This window comes from Fistularia commersonii, chromosome 23, assembly GCF_037954325.1.
Source record: "Fistularia commersonii isolate RoL2024-O1a breed Wild chromosome 23, RoL_Fcom_v1.0, whole genome shotgun sequence".
Taxonomy (NCBI): Eukaryota; Metazoa; Chordata; class Actinopteri; order Syngnathiformes; family Fistulariidae; genus Fistularia; species Fistularia commersonii.
In genome coordinates this window covers 6,215,791-6,234,408 of record NC_141306.1, presented here as the reverse complement: position 1 = coordinate 6,234,408, position 18,618 = coordinate 6,215,791, and the positions used below count along the sequence as shown (strand labels likewise).

At 44.3% G+C, this 18,618-nt stretch overlaps 1 protein-coding gene across 1 annotated transcript in view; it reads left to right on the top strand.

Annotated features, from left to right (window-relative positions):
- The window catches only part of grin2ba (glutamate receptor, ionotropic, N-methyl D-aspartate 2B, genome duplicate a), a 114,529-nt gene that overhangs the window by 58,094 nt on the left and 37,817 nt on the right, over positions 1-18,618 (top strand). The window contains exons 5-6 of the mRNA XM_086170805.1: positions 15,017-15,160; positions 15,248-15,518. Of these exons, the coding sequence (XP_086026931.1) occupies positions 15,017-15,160; positions 15,248-15,518 (415 nt within the window). The remainder of the gene's footprint in view (positions 1-15,016; positions 15,161-15,247; positions 15,519-18,618) is intronic.

Here is an 18,618-nt window from a genome sequence, read left to right as displayed (position 1 = left end):
GATTAAAAAGGAAGACGGAAAAGAGCTTGATTAGAACAGAGAGCGGTGATAGACAGAATTAAAGCAGGCAGAGAGAGTCTGAGTCCTGTTCCACATATGGATAGAATATAAAATAGGGTGAGAGAAGACAGAGAACGTGAAGGAGGGAAGAAACAGAGAGAGAGATTGATTATGTTCTCCTAAGTGCTTTTGGCATTATTGGAACTGTACTGTCCTCTCAAACCAGGCAATTTGAATTAACATTGCAGGGGGAATGATTGAGAGGGGAAAATGAAGAAGCGGGACAAAAGGGGGGAGGTAGTGGGAAAGAGTGAACGAGGCAAAGGCGAGGGAAGGAGGACGGGAGGGCGAGGGCTACGAAGGGGCGTGTTGGCAGGGAGACAGAGGGAGAGTGAGGGTCTGGAGGGAGGATGGAGATAGAATAACTGGGTTCAAAAGTAGGACAGAGAAAAAAAATGGCAAAAGACAAAGAGGAAAAATCATGTGAGCGAGCGAGCGAAAGAGAGAGAGAGAGCATGCAACAAACCAAAGAAAGGCAAAAAAAAAAAAAGAAAAAAGTCCACGCGCTAAACTGTACTTTATAAAATCCAGCTGGGCGCCGTGCATTTTAATCCATGCCGAGAAGGAGGATAATGTCAGAATTTTTACTTTGAATTTTCATTTTCAAATGATGAATCGTCAGATGTAAGGTAAATTCCGTGTGGCGAACACCTCTAATCCAATCAGGAGGAGGAAGAGAAGATAGAGATGTGCGGCGAGAATGAGAACAGACAGGTCCGGATAACATTTGGATTAAAACAAAAAAAAAAAAAAAAAGAGAAAGAAAAGGCTGTCTATTAGCTCACAGGCAGAGATGGATGGAGAGGACAGATGAGGACACACAAGTGGAGAATGTTTAGTGTGGGAAAAGAGAGGTGTGGAGGCGGCGGTGCTTGGAAATAACAAAATAATAAGGAGAAAGCAGAGTCTGATGGTAACATAGAGATGCACATATGCAAGGCTGTGCAGATGGGAGGAAGGGAGACGGATACGAAGTGACAAAGCTGGAGGAAAAAAAACGTGTAACGAGAGAGAAACAAGTCAAGCAAACTCCGAAGTTTGAAGTCGTCCCTCCGCTCTCTGCTGCTCCCCCCGGCGCCGCGCTGTCTCCCCCTTCTATCACTGCATCCCTGCCTCCTTGTTTTTTTTACCTGGAGTTGACTGACCCGTCGCCCGCCGAATGGCACAGGCCAGAAAAAGCAAACATTAAGTCACGCTTTACAATGCTTTCGCGGAACATCATCTCGCGGCGGACGGGGCGGAGGTCTGATGGAAATGAATTTCCAGTGATGGAGTACCTGCCTCTTTAGTCTGATGAAAATCCTAATCAGGTGATAATTTAATATCGCAAAAAAGAAAGTTGCAGAGGTGGATTCAGGATACAGCCATGACTTTTTTTTTTTTTTTTTTCTTGATCATTCATTTTCGACACTAGAATTCATTTGTTTCCATGCTAAATGTATTCATCAATGAAGAGTTCCCCAAAAAAAAAAAAAAAAAAAAGGCGAAAACACAAATACTAGTTTGTGTCCATTCGGTGTTTGTCCGAGGATTGGTCCTGCGAACACACACGACTCGTCCCAGCTGGCCAGTCGAAGACACGGTCAACCGCCTGTGAACAGATACGCAGTTTTCGGACGCTGCACCTGCAGGCTAGACACAGATGCTCTGCGTGACGTCACACGTCACTTTGTAAAACTCATATCACAAAGTGCACAGGCCGGTCCTCTCCAACAGCATCCAGCAGCTGCAAATGACAGATTAAATATAACAGGAGTTCACTTTACATATATATAAGCAGGTCTCACGTCTATAGCAACAGATGAATGGGATGTGTGATTGTTCGGTATGTGGTTTCAGATGTTAGAAAATAAAGGTTGTCACTGTATTATTCTCTACTCTGGTGTGGACACAAAAGAGTTATCGTCTCAGCATATTTTCAGTCACGTATTTTGTATTTTGTTAGTCCTGAAGACCTTCCCGGCAGAGCGTTGCATGTGAATGGCCTCTGGTCGTTGTACTCCGAACACAGAGCGAGACAATGTACATCGTAAAACTTTAAATGAAAACGTGTGCAGTTTATAACAACAAAATATCCAATAAACATTGTTAAATTACACCCGCCTCCCAACAGCAGAAAAGGTTTCAAATACATTGTAATCAAATGCATCTTAGTTTTCCCAAAGCGCTTGACACAAGTGACAGTTATTAATGTTGTTCTGATCGTGTCAAAGCCACTTATGTATTCGCAGAAATCACTTGGACATCTGATAGTTGAGTCTGAATAAATCTCTAGATCAGCACTTCGGGTCCCTTCCGACACCACCTGCGGAAAATGCTGATGCAGATTAAATCACCAAGGTTTTCCACACATTGATGATCTGCCATATATGTTTATTTACACCGTCTTGTTTTTTCTCGAGCGTGAGGACAGAAGAAGGTCACCATCGGCGCTTCTGACATTGAAGAGATGACACCGTTCACTGAACGTGGTCAGACTTTGGTTACTATCAAATATCTACCGTGGTGTTGATATCTTCTCGTCCGGGCAACTGGACATGAATGTCTTGGCTTGAAGATGTTTCACCCCTCATCTGAGAGGCTTCTTCGGTTCTAATGACCTACGGGGGGTATCCAAATATAATGGGCTGGTCTGGGCTTGTTGTGTAAATGGAGGAGTTGATCTGCAGAAACTAGGCGTGAGGATGGTTGTAGTCAAGCGAAGAAATTCAAGTCCAGTTGCCAAGACAGGAAGATTTCGACCTCCACAGGCATATAGCATGGTGAAGAGTAAGAATGTCTGAGAACGCCACCGACTTTCCACAAGAGTGGTTTCTTTTTTCATCCGCAAGCTTACGATTTATAAAAAGCGTGCATTTTCTTTAGGTTTCATCAAGAAGCAAATATGTGAGACTCTTAGCCGGAGAACATTTACACTGCACTAAATCCACATCATCCAAGAAACATTCACACGCTATATCGTTTCATGGGCTCTTGCTATGTTGTAACGTTACTATGTTGTAACGTTGCCTTTTCAGTTCTGCTTGCTGGTATAGCTATTTCATTTTTTCTGCATAATCAACTATTATTTTTGGTGGCTTGGGAATTCTGCAGATGAATTCACATACCGGTGATTGTTATTTCAACCAACACCGCCAACCTAGATGTATGAAATTTAGTTGGAGTTTTAAGCATCCATCAAGTCAAACCAACAGGAATCTGCAGATGAATGTGTAAATTTTTTTTTTGGATTTCATGGCAAGACATCACAATTTCCTGCCTTAACATGGAAAGTCAGAGTGGAGGAAGGCCAGGGGGATGGGAGAGGACCGTAGGAACCATAATCAGAGGTGATGGGACGCAGGAAACCATACATCAGGGGGGGTTCAAAATCATAGCCAAAGGGTTAATCGGCCAGTGAAGGGTTTATAGCCAGCTGCTGTTCGCTCTGCGCCCAGATGTAAATAAACTGCTGGTGCTTGCTTGCATCGATTATTTTAAATCAACATCTGGATGATTAAACCCCATTCGTCAAAGCGTTTGCCCAAACGCCCGCTTTCTTCGGCTCATATTCCCCCCCCCCCGGATTGATATTCAACCGCAAGCTGGGGCTCCAACCATCCCTTTGTGTCTCATAAAGCTTGGAAAGAAAGCCAAGAAGTTACAGATGTATGGGATAATTATTGATTCCCTTCTTCCCCTATTCAAGTCCTCTAATAAAGGACTTTTATCAAGTTTGAATGGATGTTAATGTGATGGATGTAATAGCTGATACTGTTTTAAGCAAACAATGACGTTTTCATCACCCCGGCAAATAATTCAGTTTAATGAAATGTAAATGACCGGCAACGGAAAAAAACGAAAGGAAAAAAACTCCAAATAAAAAGTTGTAGCGTAAAGGGTATGTGAAGTGTCACATTCAAGGGATTAAGTGATTTAGTATATGGCTTATTCCGCTAAACTTAATTACGCTTTTAAATTTTAGTAGATTACATACAAACTTAGAAAGATTTAATGGACGCGTCAGTGAAGTAAATGTTATTCTTTATCTTATTTACTGTCCCTTTTCAGGTGTTCGCTCTAAAGACATCTTGTATTCGTGTCAGGAGACGCCACACCCGAGTGGGTGTTTTCATGTATATTTTGAGGATGGGCTCGTGATAAACTGCTGACTGTTCCCAGTTGTTGATTTTAGTGATAAGTATTTCAGGAAAACAGATGGCCGATTAGTTTCATCGACACTCTGTGCCGCCCTCGCGGTCTCTGAAACCAGGATCTGAGGACAGGCTGCCTCAGAAGGGCCAACAGCTACAGATGTACGAGGAGAATATTTTGAAAATAAAAACTAAAACTAAACAAAAAAAAAAAAAAGAAACGTAAAACTTCCTGATAATGTACCAAAACAGGTGATTCCAAAGCTGAAAGTTCCAAAAGGCTGTCAAAGTAGATTTTTTTTTTTTTGTTCCCCACCACCTTTTTTTTTTTTTTTTTGCAGTCGAGCCAGACAGGACATGTGGGGTGACGAAAATAGAAACTGCTTAATCTGAAAGCAGGCATGTTTTAAATCTGGTGACTTTAACGGCACCCCGAGTAGGAAGGAAATTCATGAATAACAAAATACTCTCCTCTCTTTTTTTGATGCGCGGGAAAAAAAAAAAAAAAAAAAAAAAAAAGAAAAGATTGAATATCTGGAATCTTGGCCGGTCATTTTGCAGGAAGGTGACTGTCTTTAGTCCGTCCTGCTGTCCCGGTGCTTCGGCAAATCTTTTCACTGCCGGTTCAAAGATTCAGAGGTGAATTTATTGGTGTGACACAGCTTTATCTCTGCCAAAGCCGCATCGGCCCACACAGCGCGACTCCCTTTTTTTTTTTCCATTTTCAAGCCTGTTTTTTCCCCCTCATATTATTCCTCTTAGTTGACATAATGGTTCAACTTCCTGTTGACACGACACACGACATGAGCTAAACTTCTCCCGATCGTACGATAAACATGTCATCCTGTCGGGACTTTAGGGGAAAGTGAGAGTCACAGAAGAGCCTGGGCGAGGGAAAAAGAGAGAGAAAGCAAGCGGGAGGAATGAGTGTGAGGTTGTGCACATGACCGGGAGTGTGCAAAAAAAGAGTGTGAGAAGATGAGTGTAACAGAAGGCGAGGAAGAGATGAAAGAGAGTGGGTGCACGGGGGTTGAATGAAACGCTACTAATTGCAAGACCAGAGGGTGCCGGTTTCTGGTTTAACGGCTTGGTGGCTCCAGTAGGCCGCCGTGTGCCATTAAGATATTGTGGTTAAAATAAAAAAAGCCAAAGGATGTTTATCACCAGAGTGTCTGAGACAGAGACGAGGCCGCAGAGGAGCGTACAGTCCGGTGCCGGAAGATGAGGGTACAGATGGTTTGTTTGGAGATGGTGTGGTAAAAAAGCCCAAAAAAAAAAAAAAAAAAGCTGTGGAGACAATCAGCCATTGTGTGAATTATTTAATCTCATGGAGCATTAAATATTTCTTTGATGGCCTGGAGATTATTTTGGAATAACTAGAACCAGGTGGGTGATTCAAGCGCAGGGATCACGCTGGAGACCCATGACGGGCCGGGGTCATTGACAGGTTGTCCATCAAGGCAAAAAAGACACTCGTGGAGTTAAAGAGGCCACTGGGAATGAGGGATGACACGTAGAACGACAGTACTGAAGGAAATGTTAGCGGGATAATAATCTGTCGACGATAAAAATCCAAGAATGAGAGCACTCAGCGTTATCTTTGTATTTCCCTGCTCTGGCGGTTTGAGTAAAACATTAGAGGAAGTTCCTGTCAAAGTAAAACAGAAAACTCTTGAATTTGGGGGGAAAACCTAGCGGTCATGGTGGGTGAACAAATATTATACACATTATTCCTACAGAGAAAAAAGGCGGCCATTATAGTTTCTGTTTTTCTCTCTTTTTTTGGGTGTGTGTTAGGTAACATCTCTTTTAGAAGTACCGGCTGGTTGGGATCCTCTGAGGCGAATGTCTCCACGGCGTGAGAAAGAACAGCATGAAGGGGAATCGATAGGAGCTGGAAGGAGGGAGATGTGAAATCATTCTAGCACTTTTCTCCAAATTTCAAAACATATTTGACCGAACCCAGCTATTGGGCTTGTTGTAAATTCTTTGTTGTATTCTTATATCTCGGCTTGCCGTGCAGAGGAAGCTTATGTGGCATAACACCTATCCCTCTAAAGGGATCCTAGTATTAAAAAAGGAAGAAAAAAAGAGAATTGAATCCCTCTGCCGACCTTGTTAGCATCCTCTAAAGAGAAAAAAAAACAGTGCAACATCAACTTACCACACAAATACTCGCAAACAGTGGTAAATTGCCAAGTCCATGTAATTTATCAACAAATTGTCTACATTATGGGAACATTTGTTACTGGTTTGAAGAATTTCCCTCAAGATAGTCCTGTTATATTTCCATCAAGAAAATAAATGTGTCAAGGTGACGTCCACACCTGCCCCGTGACTCCTGAGATCTAATCGGCTTATCCTGGAGTCCTTTTACTTTGTTAGCTTTTAATTCATTGCTTTGCACATGTTATTAAATTAAGTATTCTATACCATAAGTGACCATAAACACACAAAGACACTGAAACACACTATTGACTGAGGAAAGTGTCAGATCCCGACAGCATCACGTAAACAAAGTAGCATCAAACTGTCTGTTAAATCATACGGAACATGGGAGGTAAACAGAATGACATATTGATTCCAACATAAACTTTAAAAATGCCACAATTTTCCTTCCAAATAGAAACTTTGCTGAAAACGTGCGTCGTCAATCATCTGAATCCTAAATTTTACTCAATTTCTCACCCAGAGTTCCCTGCTTTATAATAAAAAGTATATATTCTATTTTCTGTTTCAGTCTTACAGTGCAGTCATTGTTCAGTGGAACTTTGTGAATATAAAGTCACCAATGATGTGAATCCATCGAAGCACTTTCTAAATTAAATAAAAAGACGAGAGGATCAGATGGGGCTGGAAACAGAGGAGGAGGAGGAAGAGATACAGTCTTCTTTTTTTAAAGCCCGACTGACTCCGGTATATTTTCAAAATAAGAAACCAGAAAGACACATGCATGTGAACTACACACACACATGCGCACACACACACACACACACACACAGGTAAGCACAAGCACAAACATCATCGGAGTAACGTACGTCTCTGCAGGTTACAGTCTCGGGAGGCTGTGAAAGGGTGGCTGCGGCGAAGGCGAGGTTTTTAAGTGCTTAGATGCAGCTTAATGAAGCAGAAAGAGGCTTGGACTGTCAGCGAGGACGAGGAGGAGAGGCGAACACAGACTCGCTCATTGTCTTAACGCATCTTCCAACATGTTCTGTTGTCGGCGGTCGGCTGCCAAAGTCACGCCAATGTAGCAGATTTGAATTTTTAATTCTCGGCACGGGGAATGAGAGAATTTCCCCAGTGGGGGAGACATGAGGACGAAGGATGGGTGGTCCGTGTGGATCGGGGACGAGAGAAGGCTGCAGACTCGGGAGAGCGGCAAACGCATCGGCCTTTTCCGACCGAGCTTCTCCCAGCAGTTTAAAAACAAAGAAAGAAACCGTTCATTCATTCGCCTGAAACCAGAGGATCTCCGGGGTCGACCTTTATTTGCACCTCCAGTGTGCTGTGGGAATAATAACAGGCTAAACGGCTCAAACGTAAACATCAAAATGCAGGACTAGGAAAGGGAAGAGACGATAAAAGAGCGAGAGAGAGAGAGAGAGAGAGTCCGGATGGAGCGGGAATGAAGAGGTGGAGGAGGAAAGGGAGGAGGAGGAGGAGGGCAACGGCAATAGAGAGGGTGGTCTCACACTGACAGTGACTGAGAGCGTAGATCAGCCTCACTCCCACTCGGTTTCCCTTTTGCTCACGCTTTTCCTCCCGCTATCCTCCCCTCCGTCTCTCTCTCTCTCTCTCCCTTTCCCCTTAAATGATGGGGTGTTTAGACCCTTCACTCCTGTCTCAAAGTTGAAGACAGTTTTAAGGGTAAACACGGCCTTGTCCCTTCTGCTCCTGGTGGACTCCATAAATATGTGTCATAGACAGAGTGCAAGTCAGATGTGTGTGTGTGTGTGTGTGTGTGTGTGTGAGACTGACTGTTTGCTCCGAGCGTATAGTGGCGGATGGTAGCTGATGTTTTTCTTTTGGGCCACCACTGGTTCACTTTGAGGTGGAAGATAAACAAAGGAGGAAGAGGAGGAGCAGAGGGAAAGACTGCACCGGTGAAGAAATAAAGAGGAAGAAGATGGGATAAAGGTTGAGGGTGAGAGGAAAGGACTCGCTAATAAATCTTATATCGGCAAAATGAACTGAAATAGATCCTTCGTCTCTCGCCCTCTCCGAGGGGAGGTGAAACATCCTCGAGATATTCAGCCGGTCCAGTTGCCATGACGAGATTTATCTCAGGGACGACTGAGAATCTTCCTTGACGTGACAGAAAAGAATTAGAGTCAATCATCTCCACCTGCAGCTGGTGGAGGAAAGATGGCTGACCGCACAAGCCCGCCTCCTGGCTCCTCTTTCCCAGTCGTCCCTGGACGTCTCGCCGTCCCCCTGAACCTCAGCGACGTCTTCCATTTTTTTTTCGTGAAAAAAAAAAACAAAACGTCAGGACAGCTTAATGAGTGAGCTCCTTCTCTTCGGGCTTAAAACTTCACGCCGTCTCCACGGTAATTAATGTGTTAAAAACCCTTGTACTTCTGTACCGGCGAATGCATAAAATCTGTCAGTTAAAAAAATCTGTTAGTTACAAAAAAGATCATTAAGATATCCCCGATCTGTTTTGTGATATGTAAATAAAATCGGGGTCTAGTACGATTTGAAAAATAACGATAAAATAGATGAACGACGGGAAACGATTGAAGCTCACGCCGGAAATACACCCGAGGCTTCTTTTCTTACCTGAGGACGAGAGGAGTTTCAAGAGAAGATGATAATGATATTCGATGTTTTCTTGGCTTCCGTTCAGTATTTTCACTGGAACCATCAGCGGCTGCATGACACGGCCACTGATCATTTTAATTACAAAATCACCAACACACATCCAGAAGATTGATCTTGTACTTCTGCTTTCCATGCGCTTCTCTGTATTTTTCATTTGCTTTTACCCCACATCCAGCCGTCCGTTAGCATACACCCCTTGACGTCACCAGTTATTATGAAATACTAAATAACAAGTAACTCTTATTTCATCGCACTATTGATCCATGGATATCGCTTGCTCAATGATCAGAACTTTGGATGTAAACAAAGTCATATATTGATCCGATGAGAAAGGGGCTTATTTTGCTCCCACTTTATTCCATCGCTTGTTCTGCCAACAGACGTATCTTAAAACACGCACACTCAATTGTGCAAGATGTGGATGTAAAAGTAGACTCCTTTTGCAATACTCGACCTTTTTTAGTCACTTTAAACTACACACACACACACACAGATTACCGACACAGAGGGGAAGCACAACCGCCATCCTATAAGAACCGGGGGGGGACGACAAACAAGAGCAGCAGAAGGAAAAGCATCAGACTGCAGAGGCTCCTCTGTGGGTCGTCGGCTAAACTTAGAGCGGAAATGGGCCACCGAGAAATGAGCCTTGCATCTATGCGTGTGTGTTTGGTGTGAGAGAGAAAGAGAAAGTTTGTGTGTCTGTGTGTGTTTGAGAGTTAACTGGTATTAACTTGCATTTGGTCGGATTGTCTCGAGATGCGAATCCTCTCCCACACTAATTAATTTTCTTTCTTTCTCTCCCTTTTTCTTCCCCGCCGTGTCACATTGCAATCAGAATGTGGCCGAGGCAGAATTACTAAAGGGTTATAATGAAGACAGTCTTTAAGGTTTAAATTAAGGTTCAAAAAGTGCTTAAAATAAGGTCACTGTTAATTAGGTGATGGTCTGACAAATGTGCAAGCTAATTAAGCTTGTATGTGTTTGATTAGAGATAAGTGGGCGTCTATGATAAGGAATGGGATGATAAAACTCTGAAAAGAGAGGCAAAGGGAGAGAGAGATGGGGAGTAAGGGGAGGTAATTGAGGTAGAGATAAGTGTGTGTGTGCGTGTGTGTGTGTGCACGTGAGTGTGAAGCGGGAGATAGAGTGGTATGGGGACAAATGAAGGGGGACAGCGAGGAGGGCTCGTCATCAATACATCATTTCGATGCAGCGGATCCTTGCCCGCTTTCTAAACTGTGTGTGTGAGTGCGTGTGTGTGTGTGTGTGTGTGTGTGAGAGACAGGTTGTACGTCCCACCTCCTGTCTTTTATTTTCACTACATTCCTACAAAGGCCAGATGTTCCTCCCGTTCTCCGGCCTCACCGCCCACTCCAGCTCACCGGTTTGATCCCTCCATCGCCTCTCTCTTTGTTTCTCCTCTCCCACTCTGTTTCTCGCTGGCTTCGCCTTACCTCAGACACAGCATCTCGCTCCATAAACACACACACACACACATAGATATATATAAACACACATTTGAGTTCAAAGGAGCCGTTACAGGAGGATAGAAATACGTTTTGCCAAAAAAAAAAACTCCTAGCAACAGACACCATCATTCCTGTCTGCAGCATGCAGAGTGTGTTACACAGTAATAACACATCACCTCTGTCAAATCCTCCTGTGTTCTCACGTCGTGTATTTAGTGGTTTTCTAAAAGAAAGAAAAATATCGGAGAAAACAAACATGATGACAGATAAAATATACAAAAATCACCTGAATATCTTCAAACTTGTTTGTTTTTTTTTAAACATCAAAAATATGTGTTTTTTGAAAATAAATAAATAAATAAATAAATAAATAAATAAATAAATAAATAAAAGGATCCTCACATAACACCGAACTGAACCAAGAGCCCCTGAAATCCCTGTTTTTCTCCAAATGTTGCCGCAGAGATGAAAATTTGCAAGTTAGTCATTTTATAATATTTGGCCTGTTTAATGTAGCATCGGGCTGAGGACAGCAGGGAGCCTGACCCCTCCCAAACCCATGATGTGGAAAAATATACAAGCATTTCAAGGACAGAAACTATGTCCAATTGCCGCTACAAGATTTGACAACGATGTGTAACTGTTATTTCACACTCTTGGCAGCCGACAGTTTGCATCTCAGGTGGTTTGTGATCCACTGGAATTTGAGCGGCAGTAAGAAGGTGAGATGGAATCCCCTCAAGTGGAACTGGGAATAAATGCAGGGAAGGAATATTGAACAAGGAGCGGAGCTCGGGACTCAACCTGATTTTTGGTAAAAGCACATATTCAGGGATATTAAACTCTTACTCCAACTGCTGCACACACACGTGTGCGCACACACAAACACACACACACACTGATGTCTCCTACTTGAACTGAAAAGGCTTGGTGAGATATGTCAACTGAAGTTTTGTTTGGAAGCTCATGGTTCTCATCGCTAGAACACTGATGACAAATTTCTCACTCAGAGATTTGTGCACTTGCACATGTGTGATACTATCGTTGACTGTGTGTGTTTGTGTGCGAGGCAAGTTTGAAAAGTGGTTTCTGGCTCTTTGGTGAGCACTGATGTGTCCCTGCGTGTGTAATTGAAGTACCTGAGATAGAGACTGTCTCCCCTCCGGTCAAAAAAAACAACATAAAAACTGTTCTAGGAGTGTGTTTGTGTGTGCGTGTGTGTGTTTGTGAGCGAACTAGTGCAGAGACTCCAGGCAGAGCAGCCAACTGTGGCAGGCTTGTCGAGCATGGACACACATAAACACACACGCAGATGCACAGACACACGCAGATAGCCAATTTATGTCATAATTTTGTTTGGACCAGCAATTCCTCCATTGTTGTGCATCTCCAAGTTCCTTGAAAATACACATCATGGCTTATTCTTTAATAGCTTTTGGAGCTGCGGGGTCCAGAATTCTGTCTCAGGAGCTCATTTTTGGCGACAGGTGCAGGACCCTGAGTTTCAAATCTCATAAATGTAAAGAACAGACACACGCACTGAAACACTAACACTCTGATTGAAATCTATATGCATCATCTAGCTCCCTACAGCAAAGTAACACACCTACACACAAGGGAGGCGTGCGCACACACACACACACACACACACACATCAGTGACCACTAAGGACACCCATGTGTCTCTCTTCTTCTTCCTTCCTCACTCTGACACTCTGACAGCAGCAGTCGTCTTTGGTTGAACAATCCAGCTTTAGCCTCCTCTTTCCTGAATGGCTGGCTGGCTGCCCGACATGCACACACACACACACACACACACACACACACACACACGAGCGCCCCTCCGTTTGCCTGACACCTGGCTTCCTGTCCTGTCAGTACCACAGTCGGCTGCCAGCCTGTCCTCTTCCTCACTATTCGTGCTGTATACACTTCCTCATCCCCAGTGTCTGTCCCTCCGGAGGCTCTCAGCTACACGCTGCATTTCGGACATCTATATCTTTCATTCTCATTTGTTTAATTCCCTCATTTCCCTTTAGTTCACCTCAATAGTTCCCAGTTCTCTCTTTTCTCTAATCCGTTTCCTCTGTTCGTATTCTTTCATCTCTCCCTCCCTCCCCGTCTCCGCTGTCCATTTATCCCCGCGGTGTGTTTTCTCATGCATTGTTGTCTCCGCATAGTAGCCTGTGCTGACGTCAGCTGCCAGTCCGCAGAGGAGACGGCGGCCGGCTCAGAAGTGTGCGCAAAACCCTCGTTGGCAGGCCTCTTGCGTCTGACTGACTGGCTCGCAGGCCCTGCTTTGCCCCCCCTGGGAATTTTAATACGTACTAATCGATCACATTGTGCCAACAAGAGGTGTTAATGTGGCCAGATCCTAATTACTATTGCTGTAAAGGGAGGTGTTTTGCAGAGCTTCATTTGCCTCAAGGTTTCTCATCATTCCCCCCCCTCTCCCATCGGCAACTTCATTTTTTTTTCCCGCAGTTTATTTCACCCCCTGCCTTCCCCGATTCTGCTCTCTTTCTTTAATTATTTTGTTTGTTCCTACTTGTTTTGTTCTCTGACGCTAATGGAAGTTTGTTAGACCTTTTGGCTCCGATTGAACGAGTTGAATGCCGTATTAATACCGCTTAATACCAAAAAACATTGACGGAGGGAGAGAGAGAGGGAGAGATGGAGATAGAGAGGACGAGAGGAAATGAGAGGAAACGGGGGAGACGGAGTGGTGGGATGTTATGTACAGAATGCAGATAAAGTGTGGAGCAGGAGTCTGGAAATTCAATTATAACTGTGCCCTGGAAGTAATTCCATTGGTATAAATGGGGACGGGAGAGAAGCGAGATGGAGAAAGATGGATGAGGCGCGAGCAAGAAAAGGGCCACGGAGACGATAGAAAGTTGAGGAATAAATGAATCCGAAGTTGGCTCTGGAAACATGAACACAATCCTTGTTTGTGCATCATTATTTCCCCGCGCCGACGCGTCGAACAGAGAGTCGGCCGCACGTGCTCTATATTTCAAACAGCAACAGATAACAACACCTTCCCCTGGCTCAAGGATGCAGCACGTTACACTCGTTGGGTGTGTGAGTGAGCGAGTGTGTGTGTGTGTGTGCGTGTGACAGTGTGTGCCTCCCAGCGTTACACCTAAGTGGCACAGGCCTGATATTATTAATGCAGTATCAGGATAACGGATCAAACCATGCGTGTCCCCCGGGGAGGGAGGGTTAGCCTTTCATGTTGAATGGAGCAGAGAGAGAGTCCTGAGACGGCGGCAGGGAGATTTCAGCGGCCTGTGACCACGGACGATTTTACCCTCGCAGATTCTGCCCTCAAATGCAGGACGAGGCTCGGCCATCCGTATCGACCTCATGGAAAACAAACAACCGAGAACGTGAACACACCGCTGTTGCCGCGTGGACGGCAACACGCTCCCGTGGCTCGTCTAGACTGATGATTCACGCCTCCTCCTCCTCTACTGCTGTCCAGACTGCTATTCCATTGCCAAGCTAATGGACATTAGTTTTTGATTAATAAAACGATAACACGCGGCTGGCGTGCGTTCTCCCACATCGAGACGCTCACGTGGTAAACAGCGGGTTTTGTCTGTTAGCAGATTATATTCGGTGCCATGTGGGCGACACTGAAGTTATGCATCATAGTTTCAATATATGTGTTTAGGATAAATATTGCTAAAACATTACTGATAACATTAAGAACTATCAGTTTTGAGTTCCAAGAGTGAGTTCTGCTCATCCAAACTCAAGGGATGTGCAACCTGAAATAGAAACAGTGTAAACAATTTTTTCTAACTAAAGAGAACATGCATATGATACAGTATCTCGTGATGCATAACTCCGTCTCCCATCCCGGGTGTAGTTGGAGCTGACAGAGGAGTTAAAGGAAATAGCATAAAAATGAAAATTCATCCTAAAAAATTGATTAATCAACCTGGTGTCCAGGTTATCCTACTTACACAGGTTCATTGGGAGTCCCTGCAATACACTCCTTGTAGAATCACGGTTCAACGTGTGTGTATGTGTTTTTCACATAAGATTCGCAAAGACGGAGAAACAGCTTCGCTGGAATTTGAATCAAACTTCGAACTTCGATGTGAAACTTATGAAACACGAAAAATGAAATAACCGATGCGTTCATGCAGGACTCTGAGTGCGGGACCTAGGATGCAGTAAAAACAATAACAATAATAATGAACTGCAGTGACAAAGTACTCTTCGGGGTTAGACAGTGTGCACAATAGTGTGCCTGTGAGTTCCAGTCTTGTAAACACCAATCGCTGTGTAGAAGTCATCTCATGGATTTATTTCAGTGTCTATACATTCGCCCTGCTAAGTCATTAAGACGGTTAATGAATTTCATGTCTGGCTTATTCACAAGCTTTCAGTGGCCTATAACACTTACCCCTGTGTGTGAAAGAATAATATCGCTATGTGAGTGTTTATATGAAGCTGATATTATCATATGTATTGTTACACAACCATTTACGTGTATCATTTTCATTTTCAGGACGACAACTCAATGTTCTTTCAGTTCGGGCCCTCCATCGAGCAGCAGGCTTCCGTCATACTGAACATCATGGAGGAATACGACTGGTACATCTTCTCCATCGTCACCACATACTACCCGGGCTACCAGGACTTTGTCACCAAGGTAACCACACATTTGGTGGCATGACATCTTCGAATATCCTTTATCAAAATACCCAGCGGTGATTTCCTCTCTTTCCGTTCTATTCAGATCCGAAGCACCATTGAGAACAGCTTTGTGGGTTGGGAGCTGGAGGAGGTGTTACTGCTGGACATGTCTGTGGACGACGGAGACTCAAAGATCCAGAACCAGCTGAAGAAGCTCCAGAGTCCCGTCATCCTTCTTTACTGCACAAAAGAGGAGGCCAACACCATCTTCGAGGTGGCCCATTCTGTCGGCATTACCGGCTACGGCTACACCTGGATCGTGCCCTCGCTAGTGGCCGGCGACACGGTCGTCGTACCCGCGGAGTTCCCCACAGGTATTTTTCCATTTCAACACCAGAGACAGAATAAGGGATTTTGATCTGATCCAATTTTATCTCACATAATCTCGGTGTGGGAGCTCGAGGCTTTAGCTCAAATACCAAACCTGTTTAAATTGACAACAATTAGACAACACTGAGTGTCTTATTTAGGTTTATGCAAAAGGTGTCAAGGGTGACTTGAATGTTTATAACTCGTAAATATGTAAAGTATGTATCCTCATCTAAATACTTCATCCAGTAATAGGCTGCTTCATTTGTCTTTTGTCTGTCGTTGCGCTGTCCTTACTGTCAACATGGTGGAAACAGTTCACCGTTTTTCCCAAAGGATAAACGGGTCGCCCTTTTTGAAAAAGCTAGAAAGGCTAGCGTGGGACCAATGTGTCGTCACGTGATCACGGTCTGCGCTGATGCATGAGTTGGACTCATGCAATCCTTTGTGTGCGTTGATGTGGCTTCTTTTGTTTTTATGGAGCAAAGAATCCCTTTTCTAGGACACCTCCGGGAAACCACTCGAGTTTTTTTCATTGTGTCCAGACAGAACCCGACAATCAGATGAAATCTTTTTCGGCAGTCCCTTCATTTGCTGGATCATTTGCCGACCTACAACGCAAAGATTAATCTCGTACGGGCGAGAAGGTACCCTGAAATGGATGGGTTTAGGCCCAATATCCATCCTTTTCAGGATGGATGGACCTTATACTATAGGGTCAACACATGGAGATAACTCAACCACCTGCAGCTGGTGGCAGTCTACACTTGTCAAAAAGTAAAAGTTGAAGAGTGCAAATATAAAACAAGACAGATTTTGACATCCATCCACATCCATTTAAGCACATCTCCCTTTGTTATAAAATATTAATGCTACTAATGGAGCAGCAGATATATTAAAAGTTAAAATGGTGCCGTCGGTGTCAGAAATGATCAGGTGAGGCGAAGTTATCAGATGAGTGTGTGTTCGGTGCAACTCCTTGACCAAACTTTGTTGCCTCTGTATCTCCTGATCCACTCATGTGTCACCTTGCAGTGTTTGCGCCATGACAAATACACAAGAACCCAAAACACTCACTGGTTCGTCAGATTGATCCGGCACGTCAGGATGACTGAAATATCTAATGGTTTGAAAAGAATCGCTGTCTGCCCTAAAAAAAAAAAAAGAAACCGGAGACATAGCTCCCTGAATTAGTTTTAACTTCACTACTGACCGTTTAAGGACCACTGGCTTAACCACTGTGGCCCCAGGAGACCAACGCTGGAAAGTGGAGACAGCGGAAGATAAGGTAAACCCAGATTAGCTACTTTAAGCTCACAGTCACACCAGACCAAATGAGAGAAAAGGCGAAGCTCATTAGTGGACCGAATGGAGAGGTCTGTTTTAATGCTTGTCAACGCATCATTTTATCTGTAAGCGGGAAAAGGGCGCTCTTTCATCTTCCAACGGTCAGGCGGCGTTAGTCTCACACAGTCTCCATCTCTGTTGAATTTTAAAAGCCCTCTCCTGTCAGTCCGTGGCAGTTACAACTGTTCTGTTAAAGAACGTTGACATAACGGCTGCGTCCCCACGCACCGACGCCGGGAACGTGCTGCCGTGGTTCAGACCCGCCAAAGTTTTGTGCTGACATTTCCACGATTCGAAATACCTTTGGCTGGCTCCACTGGAGGTCATTCTAACCTTTAGATATGAAATACAGAACCAAAGCGCCATTCAGGTTGGGATGCATTAACCGCTCACCCTGCTCACGCAATCTGTCAGAGTACCTCAACGTGAGTTCCAGCTCTTGGGGGGTGGTCGCTCACTTTTAGAAATACCATCTCCCAGGGGACCCGACGCTTCTACTGTTAGCGCTTTGGCCACCGTGAAGACTAATGGAACTTCACAATGCTCCGGTTTGTTTTTAAAGCAGGTTATATTTTACACCGGACATATGACCTTGATTATTTGCAAGTGTTCAGACTGTTAATTTACAACGAAGAGCGGATGCGATGCTGCCGCCTGTCCTCTGCACTTTCTGTGAAAATGGTCACCGCAGTGAACTGGAGATCATTGCAGCCACTCAGGCGTCGTAACTCAAACTGTCCAGCTCGCCTCGCTTATTGGCAGCAGAGGATGATTAACGTGTGTGTGTGTGCGCGTTTGTGTGTGTGTGTGTGTGTGTATGTGTGAAGCCATGAGTCTGCTTTTGTGTTGAGTCGTGCGCGTGGGTGAAACGTGTGATTGGTTTGCATTTTAATTTGCATGATAAAATAATGGGTAAGTGTAATCAACTGGACTGTGTGTCTATCTCTATATTGAGTACCTCTCATGTGGAGAGCACCATGGTAAACAAGCTATTGCTGTGTGTGTGTGTCTGTGTGTGCGTGTGTGTACCTGCTATTGTGGTTGAGTGTGCATGTGATTAGACGTGTGTGAGAGAGAGGGGGGGTGAGAGACAGTTTCTTTCACTTTGTCTGCTCCAAATTAGGTTTCCACTCTATAAAGTTTGACATATCTCTGTATCAGTTATGTAAATCACACAACTTTGCTCCTGATTTACGTTGCCACGGAGATAATCGTGACTAGCTTATGTATGCCTGGATGATTACAAAGTGGCACTGGCACAGAGTGGCTGTTCTGATGAACACTCACACACACACACACACACACACACCTCTCGCTTAACATTAAATTATCATGGAAGGAGTCACATGGGACAAAATTACATTGAAACGTGTGACGTGTGAGTTCCAGGGCGGGATTATAATCCCACGTGAATGATGTGACACCTTACACAATATAGATTGTCATCATTTTACATTATAAGAAACAACATCTTCTTCTTCATCTTTCGCCCTCTCCCTTCAGGGGCGGCCACAGCAAATCATCTTCCTCCATCCAACCCTGTTCTCTGCATCCCCGTCTCGCACACCGACTGATTCCTCGTCCTCTTTCGCTCCATCCATAAATCTTCTCCTGGTCTTCCTCTCGGCCCTCTTGCCTCGCACTTCCAACATCAGTATCCGTCTACCAATATATTTACCGTCCCTCCTCTGTCAGTGTCCAAACCATCTTTCTGTGGCCTCTGACCTTACCTCCAAGTTATTATTGATGACATCACAC